Genomic DNA, 17183 nt, shown 5'->3' with positions numbered 1-17183 from the left:
GAAGTTGCTGGTCTTATGATTCAGCTGCAACAGTGACGTTCACTTCCCTGGTGACTGGGGAGGGAAACCCTGTACAGGAACAGTCAGCCAAGCACCCTACAAGTCATTCCTTCTTGCCGTGAAGCCACTTTTACAGTGATTTTTAAAAACTATTTGCTGTATGTGTAAAGTAATTTGTATGGTGGGCTTGCTGGATCAATGAGACCTGTTGCAGACAGACCGTTCTGAGTGCAAAGAATGGGTTGTTTTCCGTAGGAAAGGCAAAATGAGAATCCCAGTTAACCTGTGGAGGGTTAGTCTTTCCACACACACTGGCAGGTACACTTCAACAGAACTGCATGTGTGTGTGTGAAAAACAGATGACGTTCATGTGATATATTTGAAAGGTGTCAATGTACTGGCAAGTAGTGCAATAACAACCAGCAACAATCGTCCGTCACAGAGCTGCAAGCCAGTTTGAAAAAAAATTAAGAATTCAATCAAGATACATTAATATAACAGTCAATATTCAAAACCTTAGTTAAGACAGAAATATAAATCAATATTAAAACCTTATTTACTTTAGACAGTAATACTCAATATTCAAAACCTTTAGTTAAGACAGTAATATGATGGTCAATATTGAACCCTTATTTAGTTAAGACAGTAATATGAGTTTTGTGCAAGGGCAATGTTTCTTTTTAGAGTGCAAAAACAGAACTTTTAATATTTTCACATCTTTTGCTGTAAAGGTTTTGAGTTTTTTTTTATGCAATTGGGTCTTATATCTAAGAGTAAAGGCAAACTCATTTTGACACACTGCAAATGTGTGTGGGGGGGAAACCCAGACTATCCGTGTGCTTAAACCCCCCCTGTGTAATGTCACGTTTCTTAACAGGAACAGAAAGCTCCAAGCACCCTGGAGGAGCAGAGCAGCAACTTGACCAGAACTGAACGTCCTGGTGGGTCCGTGTTCACATCAACTAATAGGCTATTTCAAACAGCCATCTCCACCTGCCCAGTCAACCCTAATCACAGAGCCGTTTAACAGTGGCATTCTGTGTAGTCTCTGAACCTCTAGCCTTTAGATCAGACACGTGATAGTAAATTAGCTGTCTGCCATAGTATGGTTGCACACAATCTTAACTGTACATTGTACAAAGCTTTTTCATTCTGTTCATTTAAATATAAACTCAAATATAAACCAAAATACTTTTCAGTATTCCTCAGCAATACCTTTTAAGACGTCAGTGCACAAAGCTTTATCTTTTAGACACGGATTTGCCCCGAATTCAGCTGAAGGGTTCACACCATCGTCCAGTGAGGTCCTGCTGTGTGTGAGGAACACTTCAACAGCAGTGCTGAACTTAGAAGTAAATGTTGCCTTTTCACAATGGCCATAAAAAATAAAAAAAAAGACCAAAGGCTCAGTTCAGATGAGCCATGCCCTTGATCAGCAGGGCTGAGCACACATCTAGCTGCCTTCTGCTCACAATTCTTACAATGTATAACACTTCTTTGAAGTAAAATTGTTTTTGTCTGCATCAAACAATTATAAAAGGCCTGCATGTGATTTAACTGCTGATCCTAGCCAGAGAATCTATGGGTGCCAGCTCGAAAACCTTACGCAGTCAGCCAAGGGGCGTAACAAGCACACCAGGCTGAGCCACAGTTCAGCCAATCTGCATGTTCATTTACTCTGACATCTTTGGAAGGATGAAATATTTAAACATACAGCCAAAATTACTTCAACAGTTTATTAACCAGACATTATCAAACATGAGAACAGCTGTTTAAGAGCAGCCTGATTTCACACTGCAGAAAATCCCTGCTAGCCTCTGAACCCAGAGTCAGGACCCTGGACCTTATCCTTAGTGAACATCTACAGGCTTGATATTTTGCCACAGTGGTAAAAAGCTGGTAAAGTCCAATCTCCATCCTGGACTTTTCCGCCTCCGTCCGCGACGAGAGAGGTGGTAATCAAGACTCCCAGGAACAGCAGCTGAAGAAATCAGACGAGAGCCAGTCACCACCATTTAGACACAATAATAATTAGCCAATCAACAGTCAGCATACACGTGATTAAAAGACATTTGCTGTCCAATCTTCACCGGCTACATTCAGGCATTGGATGGAAGCCTAAAAATCGGACAGTGATGTTCCTTGCACAGGATCGAGGCGTGTGGACAAGCCCTGTGACCCCAGCTTCTGCAAGGTGTTGGTGTACCCCACATTTATGGCCACTGGAGAAACAGACAGCCTCCAGTGGGCAAAGCACAGAGGGGAAAGCCAATTCAGATTATGGTCATGTGACTGGCACAGAGACCTGCAGACCAGAGCCCTTCACATGTGGCCCTCAACCCTTTATTGAGATTCTCTTTACATTCTCTCAACACAGCCCAGCCAGAAGACCTCTTTAGCAACGGCTACACGTGTTGTGGAGAATCTCCTCATACACTGCCTCCAGAATGAAAGCCAAAGTAGCGTTTAGATTTCACACACACACACACACACACACACACACACACACTTCATAGTTGAGGGATCAATACCTCTGCAAGTTGAGAAATGAAGAAATCAAAGCCAAGTTGAATGCTAATTGCCTAGCATTAGCCATCCACCTCAGACGGAGAACGGCACTACCCATTTTTTAAAATCTAGTCTTAAAACCTATTTTCTCTCTTTGGATTTTTACTCAAAATGAGACCAAGATTTGCCTTTAGATTTTTGTTTTCACTTTATGCATTTGAGTATGCAGTAGTGACAAAGCAATAACATTTCAAGTAGTGACATGACAAATCTAATCTGCAGAACAGTGAATACCCCCTTTTCCTTCCAAAAACATGCCGGCAAGTTCAAGACTGAAAAACCTTTTCTTTTAACTTGTTCCCTCATCACTAGTTAGCAGTGAGTTGCCTCAGTCCACAAAATGAAACTGGCAGAACGATTAATATGGCCAATATAAGATAAAAATACTTAATGTTTATTTCATCTTAACATTTACTGCAGAAACGGTCATGAGTCATTCTAACTGAACAAACCTGGTGAGAATAAATGACGTCCAGGGGAAGGAAGCCTCGTCTTGTCCTACAGGTGGACATTCCTGTAAGGTGATATTACGTGAGAACTATGAACCCAACTGCACAAATGTTCACAGCTCCTAATGCAGGACATGTCATTTTACTTTATTGTACAGATCATACAAGGTCTGCTCACCCGAGTACTTCAGACGTGGTGGGTCGTCATTGCCCAGTGTCTGGCACCTGAACAAAAATGGACATTTGGCTTGAGATTTGTAATCATTAGTCTGAGGTTAAAAAACATAAGAAAAAAAAATGTTACTCCCGACAGGATCCAAAGTAAGGAATATAGAACCTTTACTTTAGGTTTTTGAGAGTATTTATTCTACCCCCCCATGTTGTCATTTAGGACACAAATCGTCTTAAATGGGCATAAAGGGGGATGAACAGTTAGCCAAGTGGCTAAGTAACATGACTCACCATTTTGTGCCAGGCTCTCCATTACAACAGGGTTACATTTTCACAACTCCAACCTGAAAAATAAGTAATGCTCGTTACACTTTTGACACTTTAAATACCGTTCTCAAAACAAATATAGGAATCATTTCGAACAGTTTATAAGGAACCAGTATTGTCTCTCCCGACAGGCTCCGAGGCAAAGAAAGCAATCTTGGCCTCAGGTTTTTGAGAGAATTCTTCTCCCTTCCTGTTCTGAACATTTAGGACATACACGGTCTTAAATGTGCTCCATTGGGGAAGGAAACAACCGTTTAAACCGTCATTTTTGACAAATAACGCTTACATTTCCGCAGTTTCTTCATGCAACGCAGCCAATCCCTCTGCAATCCCATGGCTCACTGCACCAGTCTAGATCATAAGGAAGACATTTTCTTAACAAACATGGACTATGATAAACACAACGTTAGACCCATTAGTTCCTAGGAAGAGCACCTGTTGAACATGATCATAGCATAGCTGACCTAGGCCGAGATATCCTCCCACGTGTTGGTGATCTTTACACGGACACGTGGGACAGATTACCTTGCAACCGATTCAACTAGTTAGTTACGTTCGTAGTTCAGCTGACGCCTGTTAACTTGATTAAACATCCATCCTGACCAGTTAACCAAGAACCTCTAGTCCAAACGCCATCTTTAATAGAACGCTAGCTTAGCTCGCTAGGTAGCTAAACGTGTGTCAACCACGTTAGCAAATACCAGCCAACTGTTAAAAGTAGGTTTCAAACGCAAACTTAAGACTGTATGTTTGAGAAAGTGCAGACCGAATGAAATACAGTTACTTTTGTGGGCTATCAAACACGACTAGACTCACCATCCGCGCCACCCATGATGCACACGTCCGCCTCCCTGACGACACGGAGGAGAAAGAACGTGGCACGCGCTTCTGCGCGAGGAAAGACCCGCGAGCGCGAGAGAACTGCATTGTGGGACTTGTTTAAAGGTACAGCCCACTTCTAAAGGCAGAGCAGGCTGCGCTGAATAACAACGTCCGACCTGTTTACTGCGTCTAAAGTGGTTTTGTAACATATATACAGCCATGATAACCTTACATCATACCTGTTTTTGTTTTTGTTGAAATTGAGAATATTAAAACCGTTTTTTACTTCACCAACAAGTACTTTTTGACTGTTTTATACACATCTATCTTATGTATTTGAGGCACGTTGTAGGTTTATCTGGTTATTGCACTCCCTTCAAATTGTCAAATACTTAAATGAGCAAATGCGACTTGTTCTATCATTGATCACAGTGTACATGGTTGGCTCCTGGAGAAGCAGGACCACTGGTTCTCATTGGTGGAGTCATCGGTCAGTGAAAATGAAGCCCACCTCGTTTCATGTGCATCAAAGCAGTCCCCATCAAAATGGGCGGACCGTGCCCCGTCCACCAAGGGTGTACTGACTCCGCTAGCTGCCTGCTTACCTGCTACAGGCTATGTTTACAGCAAGCGCTTTCACATGCGTTTGTATCTAACGAGATTCAAGCAGACAGGATGAATTAAGGTCATTTTTTAAGACATCCGGACTGCAGGGGACATTTTCTCTCGCTCCGAGTGAAGCACCATCGCGTTAACGGAGAACGCTTCATGTCTGTGGCTCAGTGGTCTCTACCACAGGGACTGGAGTTGGCCTCCTGGTCCACTCGCTCAGTATCGCCCTGAACTTGAAACCATGTTTATTTAATAGAGATGACGGCGAGGGGAGCCCTGTGAACTAAATGACTGTCAGAAACATCGCCTCCATCTGTAATATGGTAAGTACACGGGCTGTGTGTCCAGCCAGCGGGCTCACTGACTCGACTTGGTTCGTGGTGCATTGAGGCAAGTGCATAGTTTACGGTAACTAGCGATACCAAACATGCTAAAACAGTTTTGGACCGTCGTGTTGCTTCTGTATTCATTAAATCTAATGTTGTGCCATAACAGGTCCAAGTATGTGGTTTGTGGCAGCTGCTTGGGCCGCCCCTAAAGTGTAGAATCTAGGTTAGGGGTAGTGGGCTGTGTTGATAAACTCTACCAGCGAACTGTTGTGTTTTTGTTATCTGTGAGCTGAAATCTGAGAATGGGCTAATCATAAAACGACAGGAGCCGAGTTATTACGATAACACAGTTGGGTTGGTCTGTGTTTAGAGGATCTCTTTTACTGTTTTATTGAGAACTAAAGTGAACCGGAAGTTTAGATTTGACGTTGCCATGGACTCCTGGGCACGCGCACGGTGTTATGGGCATGAATGACTCCCACTGAAGTGTAGGATCCCGTCTGTCCATTAACATCACAGCATCTTCAAACAGCTTCCAATATAATCAGCGTTTCTCATGATCATTAATAATAAAGAGGTCAGAGGGGTCACGCTTGAGTGCTCGGTTATTAGATAGTTGGAAGGATCTAAACCAGGTTGTAAGCTGAACTGTTACGGTAGACCGCTGTAATGTGCATCTCAGGTATGATGTCAAGTAAATTAGTTAGCAAGTTAAAGTCCTCCAAACCTTTCATCTACAATTTGCCGCGTCATTGGACTGTGGAGTTAGTTGGGTTGTTTTTGTAAAAGACATCAGCCATGTACCTCACACTTCTTCAGATAAGGGTGAGTTGGGTAACCACTGTTCTTTGAGAGTGTGGTACCAAGCATAACCTAACACAGCTGGGTTAAGACAGGCCTCTCACCTGCTCCTCAAAACCTTGATTTGAAAGTTAAGGTGTGCTGGGTCAGTTTTTACTCTGTAAAAGGGCAGGTTTCATGTGTGGCCGAGTGTTTCTGGCGTAGTGGAATGCGTTTCTCTAATGGCGATTGCAGAACTGCAGGACATTCATATCCTCTTCGGATTGATTTCTTTATTTTTATTTGTTCACACACATTCCCATATATTTCCTCTTGCTGTGTGCTGTATATCTTTGCCATACTGTCCTTAATTTAATTAGTCAGTGTAATGTGGTTGAAGAAATGTATTTGTGTTCACATGCTCTAGTGTAGAAGAGGGTTAAAATGGTCCCCACACAGACAGAAAGGCAGTTGGTGCACATGCGGTCTCACATGAGGTGATGATGAGGATGATCTGGTCTGGTGATGAAGGGAATGTGTTATTTCAGCTGATCAGTGGTATCACTGATGTACTATGCAGGGCAGCCTGTGTTGCCAATTATATAACCAGTCAGAGACATGGGTGCTTTTAATGGTGCGTGCCAGTCACATGTCCGATGTGCGGTAAATGTGCTGAACTGCATGAATGGTTGTGATCATTGTAAGACCCATTTTTCAGGCCCAGTTAGTTCAAGCACAAAGAAATGCATTCTTTCATTCTGCTTATTTAATACTGAACAGCCCAAAAGCCTGTTTAAATAATGCAGGCAAAAGTCTCCATTCATGGTTCTTTCATTTTATATCCAAAATCTTTGAGCTTCTTCGATATCAGTGGTCTTTGTTTTGAGTATACCCTTCCTCCTGCTGTAGGCAGAGAACATTTACGTTCTTTAATCGCTTGGTCACACAATGCAATACTTGTATATGAGTCAATGGCTACTTGGGCCCTGTGAATGTTGAAATGGGAACCTCTCTGGATTCATATTTCCTTAGAGGGAAGAAATGCTTTCTCAGGTCATTACTGTCACGCGGCACACAGTGCGGCTCTGTGCCGTCGGTCACTTGTCCGTCATTTGTGTGCCTCCTTCCTGCACCACTGTGATGTCCGTTTCAGAGCCAAGCCGTTGTTCTGGCTCACGTACTGGACGTGTCACACTGATGACTGGGCTGATTGTTGCATTACAATTTCATCTTCAGCGGATGTATTTCAGGGCTCATTTCTGGAATGGGTTTGTTCTTATGCCTCTGAGAACAACTAGAATTTCTAACTGTTATGCTTAATCTGCAAATATATACATATGTAAATATGGTAATGAACATGCAGAAAATGGGATATTTTTAAAGATTTTTTTTATCCGGCAACAACAAGAATTGTTGCTGTTAACGTTATGTAAGGCTGTTGATCCTTGGCTGTTCCCTTGGTAATATTTTTGCCCTGTATGGTTTTGTGAAAGAAACATTTGCTGTAACCTTCGGTGCAGTGAGAATGCACATGAAATGTGCTCTGCAGGTGTTACAGTGCCGCTAAAAACAGATAATGCAGTAGATTGATTAATGATCAATCGACCTGCTAATTTCCCAAAAGCCTCAACAAGGACCTGTTGTTAAGTTTATTATTTAAATGTAAGTATAGAATCTTTCATGTCATGGTTCTGTGGTAGGGAACTGGTCTTGTGATCGGAAGGTTTGATTCCCAGGCCTGAGGCCATGACTGAGGTGCCCTTGAGCAAGGCACCTAACCCCAACTGCTCCCCGGGTGCTGGGCTAGGGTTGCCCACCACTCTGGGCACATGTGATCCACAGCCCCATAGAAATCACTAGTGTGTGTGTGTGTGTGTGTGTGTGTGTGTGTGTGTGTGTGTGTGTTGATTGCGGTGAAAAATCACAATTGACAATATGGCACATTTTACATTATTTATTTACATTTTTGTAAACATCAATCGTTTACAAACAGAAGGAGAAAGACCAATCTAGTCATCATTAAATGACCATGGGACCATGGTTTCATCTAGGAGGAAGAGCTTTAATATTTGGAGATCACAGATATTTCATATTCAAATATGAGAGCAGGTTCTACCCACTGCTTAGAAGATTTACATTCAGAGGACTTTGCAGCCACATATATCCCCAACGAATGACATACATTTACCAGTATGTGTACACACTGGAAACCAGTCCAGTCATTTCCCAGTATGTGTACACACTGGGAACCAGACCAGTCATTTGGGTTTTTTTGCCCATTCATGGCTATTGTAGTTTGTTTCCTGGTAGACCATCCCTTGCTTTATTAAGAGTGTACAATAAACACCTTGATTACTCACAACTGCTGTTGTGTGTGTGTGTGTGTGTGTGTGTGTGTGTGTGTGTGTGTGTGTGGTCTCATGTGGATGAAGAGCGTTAGGATGTGTAGTGAGGATCAGAGCATCTCCTACCCTGTAGGCCGTACAACCACAGACTCCTTATTACTGTGTTCACATGCAATATACTGACTTGACTCATTTGACTTTAGGGAACAGTTTGATTTAAAGATGCTCTTCTCATCCCTTTATGCTCTATTGTTTGGTTATCTCTAAACCTCAGTCTAATCTGGGGGGTGGGTTGAGGGCAGTTTGGGGGTACTTCTGACTATTTTAAGCCTCTTTGTTTCATGCTATTTCTGTGGTACTGCTTTCTCAGTGTAATTTGCGAATGGGGTTGAGCACTGTGTATTTCTAAAGGTTTTATGAATGTCAGAGACAATAAAGGAGGCATGTGTACCTTGAATGAGACCAAGAAAAATTCGGTTTTTGAGTGCTTTGCAGAGAGAGCACCCTGTACCCATAAAACCCATGATGTCAGCTGCCCAAGCTCAAATCCTTCTCTTATAAGGTCATAATAATGGTCTACTTTCCGTGATTAGAACCTGACTACTGTGGCCTGGTAGTGGGTGTCTACCTGATCTAAGATCAGTATTGGCTTATTACTTGTAATTGATATGATTATGGCACTGCCATATAAGTTGATCCTTACTCAGGTAGACAAGGTAGATTTAAGTGTGGTTGGCATGATGACATGCTTAGCACAGTGTACCTAGATGTTTATGTCGATTGCCGAGACTGAAGGAGTGCTTTCGTTGGCCATGCGACAGGCTGTTTATACCCTAGAGCTGGTTTCTTTAAGACGCCGTTAAACCCAAACGCAGAGTACACAGCGTACTCACATGGCTCTGTTTGTGTCTCATTTGGTCACCTCTGCCTCAGGTAATCCACAAAACCATCTTCTGTGAGCACGTGTTTATGTGAGCACTTTGAAACACTTAAAGAATATTACCCATAACCCCGAATGGTGTCACTGTGATTGTATTAGTGTGATTGTATTAGATTATTTGAACTCACAGTCTCTTTCTGCCCTTCTTTGCTGTCTTTTTCCCCCTCCTTTAGGGCACCAATGCCTCTGCTCTGGAGAAAGACATTGGCCCAGAGCAATTCCCGATTAATGAACACTACTTCGGATTGGTCAATGTAAGTGTCAATCAGTTCAGGTCTGGCCCTCAGGGCCACCACGTGTGTTTGTGCATGAGCCAGAACAGACAAATGCTATGAGGAGCTGCACTGACTTTGCAGAACCTTTGGTTCTTTGGTCAGTGAATGAAAGGTCTCCATTTCTGTGTTTGTGGCTGGTCATCGGGCCATGTCATACTGTTAGTTTTTCACTAACTCTACTGGTCTCTACTGGTACCACGGACCTCTTTGGTGAAGTCGCCACCCCAGCAAAAAAGAAATAAATAAATCGAACATTTTTCATTTGCTGTTGTGTTTTTTTTATTTTGTTTAAATCTCTTTTTTCAGTGTGGTTTTTGAAATATTATGACATTATATTTTAATAAAAGGCTATGGCCAAGAGTGACATCACAGTACATTAAACCCCGTTTGTCTCAAAACCAATCCCAAAGTCAAAACAGATCAGGGTGATGTGTTTGTATTGGTTTTGTTGGGAGTTGCCAATTTAATATTTTTCCATATTGCATGTGATGTCCTCAGCAGTTGCTTTACAGTGATATAGCATCACAAACCCAACTGGCTCCAACACTCATTTTTACTGTACAGACCATCACAAAATGCCAGTGGTTTTATTTCTCTTTTGTTTAGATGGTGTGCCAACGTCATGGGGTTCCACAAAGCACAATTCAATCCAGATGGAGAATGTATACACTGTTTCATAATTAGCAACAAAACAACACTTTAGTTACTTTGCACATCTTTTAGAAGAGAGAGAGAGATGTTCAAAAGTTGCAAAATACAAGTCCATGTCAAGTCACGAGTTTTTAGGATGGAGTCCAAGTCAGGACTCAAGTCAATACCAGGATAGGCTACGGGACAACAGATGGAAGATAACCATTTCATTTATTACTTTGGTAGCTCCTATTGTCCACTGTCCCCATTATCGGCCACTTCAACATGTATTGTATATTTTCTGTGTCTCTTATTGCAAAAGAGACACTAAACTTGCGTCCTCAATACAGTATAGAGCACTTATTTTCATTCTGCGACGGTTATTTGTCTTGATGTAAAACAATCTTAACACGGTGGCTGATACTGGGGGATGTCTATCTTTTCTCGAGATGCTAGCGTCACAGTAAACAAAAATATCATTACAGGAAAAAAGTTTTCTCATTAAGTCAAATGAGGCCATGGAGAACCGTCTGCTTCTCACTCATAACATCAACAACATGCCCTGAGAAAAGAAAACATGTTTGCTGGACAAATTAAGAGGGTGTGTGTGTGTGTGTGTGTGTGTGTGTGTGTGTGTGTGTGTGTGTGAGAGAGAGAGAGAGAAAGAGAGAGAGTGAGTTTCTTGGGATCTATAGCAGTACTGTTGCGTGGGGTAGGTCATGATATTTGCATCCCATCCCACTGCATGTGTCTGGTTCAGGTTCACTTTCACTGTTTGTGACCAACTTGTATTTGATGCCATATTTGGTAACGATAGTGATCATACAGCCCCTCCATATGTTGTATTTGATGCCATATTTGGTAAAGATAGTGATCATACAGCCCCTCCATATGTTGTATTTGATGCCATATTTGGTAAAGATAGTGATCATACAGCCCCTCCATATGTTGTATTTGATGCCATATTTGGTAAAGATAGTGATCATACAGCCCCTCCATATGTTGTCCGTTACCTTCTCTCGAATCCCAGAGAATCCCCACAAGGTGCAGTATTGTGAGATCTCTTCTGCAGCAGCATCACCCATCCTAACCCTGAACTTGAGTCTTGGGATGGTCCAAGATGACATCTCGTGGGAACGGCAGTAGCACACGGCCTTCCAGCGTCATTAAACAGAAGATTGTCAGACGCACTTCCTGTCTTCTTTTTGCCTTAACTGATTGCATTACACATTTTGATCTTTACTCTGATAATTCCTGACTGAGAAAGAAGATATCTCTCTCTCCCTCTCTCTCTCAGTTTGGGAACACGTGCTACTGTAACTCGGTGCTGCAGGCTCTCTACTTCTGCCGGCCGTTTCGGGAGAGCGTGCTGGCCTACAAGGCTCAGCAGAAGAAGAGGGAGAGTCTGCTCACCTGCCTGGCCGAGCTCTTCCACAGCATCGCCACGCAGAAGAAGAAAGTGGGCGTCATCCCACCAAAGAGGTTCATCTCCCGCCTGCGCAAGGAAAACGGTGAGCAGGCCGCCACACAGCCAGTGAGAGAGGTGTGTGTGGCAGGGCAGTTAAGGCAGGTGGATCGGGGCCTTTGGGGCAGGTGGATCGGGGCCTTTGGGGCAGGTGGATCAGGGCGCCTCAGCCTGTGTGCTTCTCACTGTCCGAATGTCACATGCTTAGTTTTCTACCAACACACTTTCACTAATGTGGCTCATGATTGATCCATTTAAAATACATCAACAAGTCACATTGTCTTATTCTCTTTGTCCTGCAAACCAGTTTGGTATGTGGAAAACGTGCCAAGATAGTTTTAAGGTATGTGATTAGGTCTGTAATGTTCTTGGCAACATCAGTGAATTAACATCTGACCCCGCCATTACCAATAGTAAGTCCCTGTGTAATATGGTGTATGTGTGGAATGAGAGACAGGTGTAAGGGATTGTGTGTGTGTGTGTGTGAGTGTGTGTGTGTGTGTGTGTAGGTAGGTGGGTGGGTGGTATGAAAGGAGACTTGTTCTACTGTTTTACTCTCTCGGTGAATGAACAATACAGGCCTCTGTCAGAGAGGAATCAGTCAGCTGACAACTTGCAAACACACACACTACTCACAGAGCTCACGTTGCAGTGTGTGTGTGTGTGTGTGCGAGCGTGTGTGTATGCGTGTATGTTCAGTTGAGCATGTCTACTGACATTGAATCCGTATCTATGGGCTTTAGTATGTCAGGTGAGCAGCTACAGTTCTCTGATGTACATGTGGTGGTACATACACACTTTCACACTGTTCTGTGGTGTTCAGAGTGCTGAACTGTGCGTTAATCACCACTTGTGTGCATCTCAGCCTGTGTGAACCAGGCTGTCACCATTAGGCACGCTCACTTGTGCAACGTGCTTCGCCGACACTGTCCTTGCATGTTGCTGACACACTTTGTGTCTAAATTAATTTCAGTCAAGCGCTTAAAAAAGTCCTGCATTCCTTTTCTGTCTTACTTTGTTAGTAGGATTAATGAATGCCTTCCAGTAGCTAACACCATGCTATGCTCTCTGTCTCCCCCTACAGACTTGTTTGACAACTACATGCAGCAGGACGCTCACGAGTTCTTGAACTACCTGCTGAACACAGTGGCCGACATTCTGCAGGAGGAGAAGAAGCAGGAGAAGCAGAACGGGCGTCTGAAGAGCAACGGAGGCTCCGCCTCCTCTGACATCACCGAGCCCGAGAACAAGGCGGAGTCAACCTGGGTGCATGACATCTTCCAGGGCACGCTGACCAATGAGACGCGCTGCCTCAACTGTGAGACGGTGAGAGCTGCTTCCTGATTGGCAGAAGAGAGGCAGACGGTTGACGTGGCACGTTTATGGTTGTTAGTTCTGGGATGTCTCCGTCTCCGCTTCCACTCGAGCCTCGACTTCAAGAATGTAGCGAGATCTTTAGACGAGACAAACGCGTCACTCTCATAATTGCACGCCCTGGAGGGCTGGTTTGGTCCTTCAGGCTGTGGATCGTTGGCTTCTGGGGGTCGTCAGAGTCGGTCCTGCTGTGCACGTGACCTCGTTGGACCGGTGCAGCACGTGCAGCTGCCGGGTCGGCCCAGTTTTGAGATCAACGGGTAGATAAATGAAAGATAATAGCTGTCATGCCGTCTCAGCACTATAACATCCTCTCTGGTTTTTTTCCACCCTGACGGGATCGCTGAGCCGATATGATGGACTGTGCTGTAGAGTGTAGAGCTGTGTGTGTGTGTGTGTGTGTGTGTGTGTGTGTGTGTGTGTGTGTGTGTGTGTGTGTGTGTGTGTGTGTGTTTGGTCTGGTACTCACAGTACAAGCCTAATTTCAGAATTTGAAATGGCCACTCTTCCTTTCTGCCATAGCTGTATTGATGTCTGTTCTCTTCGGTGGAAGTGGAGCCTGCTTTTTGTGTGTGTGTGTGTGTGTGTGTGTGTGATTTGTTGCTGCCAGGATTCATGTTGTGTTTTGTGGATTGTGTAGAGCTGACAGGCTGTTAATCGTCATTAGTTATTGTTTGTTTCTGCAGTTCTCCTACAGATGCCACTTCACTGTTCTCCCGTCGTGCTTCAGATCTGAGTTGTTTGTGGTCTGCTGGACTTGTTGATTAAACGTCATCAATTGCAAGAAATTGAAGCACTAGAACAGCTTTGCATTGTGATTGGAAACATATGCAAACACACACACACACACACATTCTCTCTCTCTCTCTCTCACACACACACACACACACACACACACACACTCATGAAAGACTTCTGTCCTGCTTACTGCAGGTCAGCAGTAAAGATGAAGACTTCCTGGATTTGTCTGTGGATGTTGAGCAAAACACTTCAATAACGCACTGCCTCAGGTACACACACACACACACACACACACACACACATACAATCTCACAAAACACTTCAATAACGCACTGCCTCAGGTACACACACACACACACACACACACACACACACACACACACACACACACATACAATCTCACAAAACACTTCAATAACGCACTGCCTCAGGTACACACACACACACACACACACACACACACACACACACACACACACATACAATCTCACAAAACACTTCAATAACGCACTGCCTCAGGTACACACACACACACACGTACAATCTCACAAAACACCTCAATAATGCTCAGATACACACACCTGCAAACACAGAGCCGCACACATGAGCCATACCCTGACGCATGCACTCTGTAGCACCCTGGTGACATATGGGCCCATGTGTGTGTGTGTGTGTGTGTGTGTATGTGTGTGTGTGTGTGTGTGTATGTGTGTGTCTGAACAGGGACTTCAGTAACACGGAGACACTGTGCAGCGAATATAAATACTACTGCGAAACCTGCTGTAGCAAGCAAGAGGCCCAGAAACGGTCTGAGTCCATAACATGCGTCTTAGTCTAGAGTGTGTATACCTGAGTATATGAGTAGGTCATGAACATGATTCTGTGTGTGTGTGTGTGTGTGTGTGTGTGTGTAGGATGCGGGTGAAGAAGTTGCCTATGATCCTGGCCCTACACCTTAAGCGTTTTAAGTACATGGAGCAGCTACAGCGCTACACCAAGCTCAGCTACCGCGTGGTCTTCCCCCTCGAGCTCCGCCTCTTCAACACATCTGGCGACGCCGTCAACCTGGACCGCATGTATGACCTGGTCGCCGTGGTGGTGCATTGTGGCAGGTGCGGCCAGCCCAGACACTCTGGGCCACTCCCACCAGACACTCTGGGCCACTCCCACCAGACACTCTGGGCCACTCCCACCAGACACTCTGGGCCACTCCCACCAGACACTCTGGGCCACTCCCACCAGACACTCTGGGCCACTCCCACCAGACACTCTGGGCCACTCCCACCAGACACTCTGGGCCACTCCCACCAGACACTCTGGGCCACTCCCACCAGACACTCTGGGCCACTCCCACTGCATCGTCCCTGACACATTTGTCACAATTCCCATTTTATACTCCAGGCCTGAGAGTCGATGTACACACAGACCACACAAGCATGTTTGGTTGATATTCATGTGTAGAGACATCATCTCTGTGCTTTTGCAGTGGGCCAAACAGAGGACACTACATCACCATCGTGAAGAGTCATGGCTTCTGGTTGCTCTTCGATGACGACATTGTCGAGGTATGAGACAGTTGGGGGTCGGCTTTTGTATGTTTACAAAGACAAATTTGCTCTTTCACTGATCTGGCTGAAATATCTATGCATGGTCATTTCATTGTTTTCCTTCTCTCTGTCTGTTTCTCTTAGAAAATCGATGCCCAAGCAATAGAAGAGTTTTACGGCTTAACATCTGACATCTCTAAGAACTCTGAGTCAGGATACATCTTGTTCTATCAGTCCAGAGAGTGACAGGAAGAGGGGGAGTGCAGAGAGACAGAGGACACAGTGGAGACGGTGACAGAGAGACAGTGAAGGGAGAGGGACGTTGGGTAATTTAGTCACTGACCATAAACTCCACAACACACAAAACTGCCCCCTCCCCACTCAGGACCCATTACTGAAACCTGTGCCAACTGCACCCAGACCTCACGTTTGCCAGTACTACATTTCCCAGAAACCTCCCTTTATTGTCGACACTTCAGTCAGTCACCTGCATATAGTACGCACTTTATAAACTAACATAAGAGAGCAACAAACACTACAAAATGCTTAAAAACCACCACATATTTAGCATATTTAGTGTTTTTTCGTAAGTTTAAAAGAAGCAAATCACCACCTCAAGCAGTGAGGCCCACGTAAAGGTCTGGGCTTCTAGATCGCCCCCTGCTGGCTGGAGGATGGCTCTCTTTCTGGGTAACTCAAACCAAGGAGAGGCCCCTTCTTACATACTTGAACTCTGGTTTCAATTTATGGTTCTTCCCCCTTGAGGTCCATGTGGCTTCTTTAGCACAGATGTGTGTATGAACGGGATGCTTTTGTATGTTTGTGTTTTGTGTATATGTCCAGTTGTCCAGAGCTTGGAGGGTATTTCACAAAGGAGGGTTTTTTCAGGGTTGGATCCCCTAAACACGGCACACATTTCAGGGGATTTAGGCTGATTTAGAAGTTGATTTAACCGTCCTAACATTCACAAGGGCACTTCTGATTTTAGGGTTTTAATAAAATTAAATCTTTAACAAATTTTCTCTTCCCAAATGATACTGTGCAGGATATGAATAATTCACTATCCTCACAGTCACTCTGACTGAAAACCATAAATATTCAAAAAGTATGTTCAATATTTTCATTTTAGGATCCTGCAGTGTGGGGTAGATGCCAGTTCCTCATGTGAAAAAAAAATTCTGTTGCTCACCATTACTCTGAAATGAGTGGAACTGCAGATTGTGTAAATTAATTTTATAACTTCATTCATGTTTAGGTTTGGCATTCATTTCAAGGTAATCTATAACTCTGTCCATCGTAAAGCTTGCTAACTTCCTGTAAATTATTTCTATCTCGTGACAACCCATGGATTTTCAGAGAAACCCTCGTATTGTGGGGACTAATGACTGAAAGACCCCTGTGGAAATCAGCGTGTGACTGATCTTTCATTATTTTTAAGATTGTTTGGGATGTGAAATATTCTGCAGTGTGGCCTAACCCTGAGCCAAATGTGAAGATTATCCATGAGGAACGTGAGACATTCATCATGTCTTCTGTTGGTCTTAAGATTTTGGCTTGAGATTTCTGTCTAACTGAGAACTCCTGCTTTGTGAAATACAACCCTATTCGATTACATCATTTCTTATTTTCCCAAAGCCATCAAAGCCACTCTAGAATCTAGTTTAGACAGGTTCATTCTGGGTTTTCATTTCTGGGTCTTATTGTACTGTAAATGGTATGTTGTGTGCTTTGAATAGAGAGTGAGAGAGAAAGAGTGTGTGTGCGCGCATGTGTGCAGACCCGCATACGTGTGTGTGTGGTTATGCGAA

General features: G+C 43.9%; 1 protein-coding gene, 1 long non-coding RNA gene and 2 other non-coding genes across 4 annotated transcripts; 1 reads left to right on the top strand and 3 right to left on the bottom strand.

Moving 5' to 3' along the window:
• Window positions 1-1722: 1722 nt before the first annotated feature.
• LOC143523003 (uncharacterized) lies at window positions 1723-4449 on the bottom strand. Its single transcript, XR_013133196.1, has 6 exons — window positions 4332-4449; window positions 3802-3866; window positions 3480-3532; window positions 3196-3242; window positions 3021-3082; window positions 1723-1981 (listed from the first exon to the last, which is right to left on the bottom strand). It is a non-coding gene; the product is annotated as an uncharacterized LOC143523003 (long non-coding RNA).
• On the bottom strand, window positions 3313-3433 carry LOC143523673 (small nucleolar RNA SNORA26). The gene has a single exon (XR_013133419.1). It is a non-coding gene; the product is annotated as a small nucleolar RNA SNORA26 (small nucleolar RNA).
• Window positions 3629-3747, bottom strand: LOC143523674 (small nucleolar RNA SNORA26). The gene has a single exon (XR_013133420.1). It is a non-coding gene; the product is annotated as a small nucleolar RNA SNORA26 (small nucleolar RNA).
• Window positions 4450-4868: 419 nt separating the features above from the next.
• On the top strand, window positions 4869-16450 carry usp46 (ubiquitin specific peptidase 46). Its single transcript, XM_077017095.1, has 9 exons — window positions 4869-5272; window positions 9517-9597; window positions 11546-11759; window positions 12798-13039; window positions 14021-14097; window positions 14552-14635; window positions 14743-14940; window positions 15315-15393; window positions 15520-16450. Exons 1-9 carry the CDS (start codon window positions 5237-5239, stop codon window positions 15619-15621), a joined length of 1113 nt encoding a protein of 370 aa, XP_076873210.1. The 5' UTR covers window positions 4869-5236; the 3' UTR covers window positions 15622-16450.
• The last annotated feature ends 733 nt before the right edge of the window (window positions 16451-17183 follow it).

The sequence above is a fragment of the Brachyhypopomus gauderio genome, chromosome 9 (genome assembly GCF_052324685.1).
Source record: "Brachyhypopomus gauderio isolate BG-103 chromosome 9, BGAUD_0.2, whole genome shotgun sequence".
Lineage (NCBI taxonomy): Eukaryota > Metazoa > Chordata > Actinopteri > Gymnotiformes > Hypopomidae > Brachyhypopomus > Brachyhypopomus gauderio.
The sequence above is the reverse complement of the archived record's forward strand: the minus strand, read 5'-3'. Positions and strand labels throughout refer to the sequence as shown.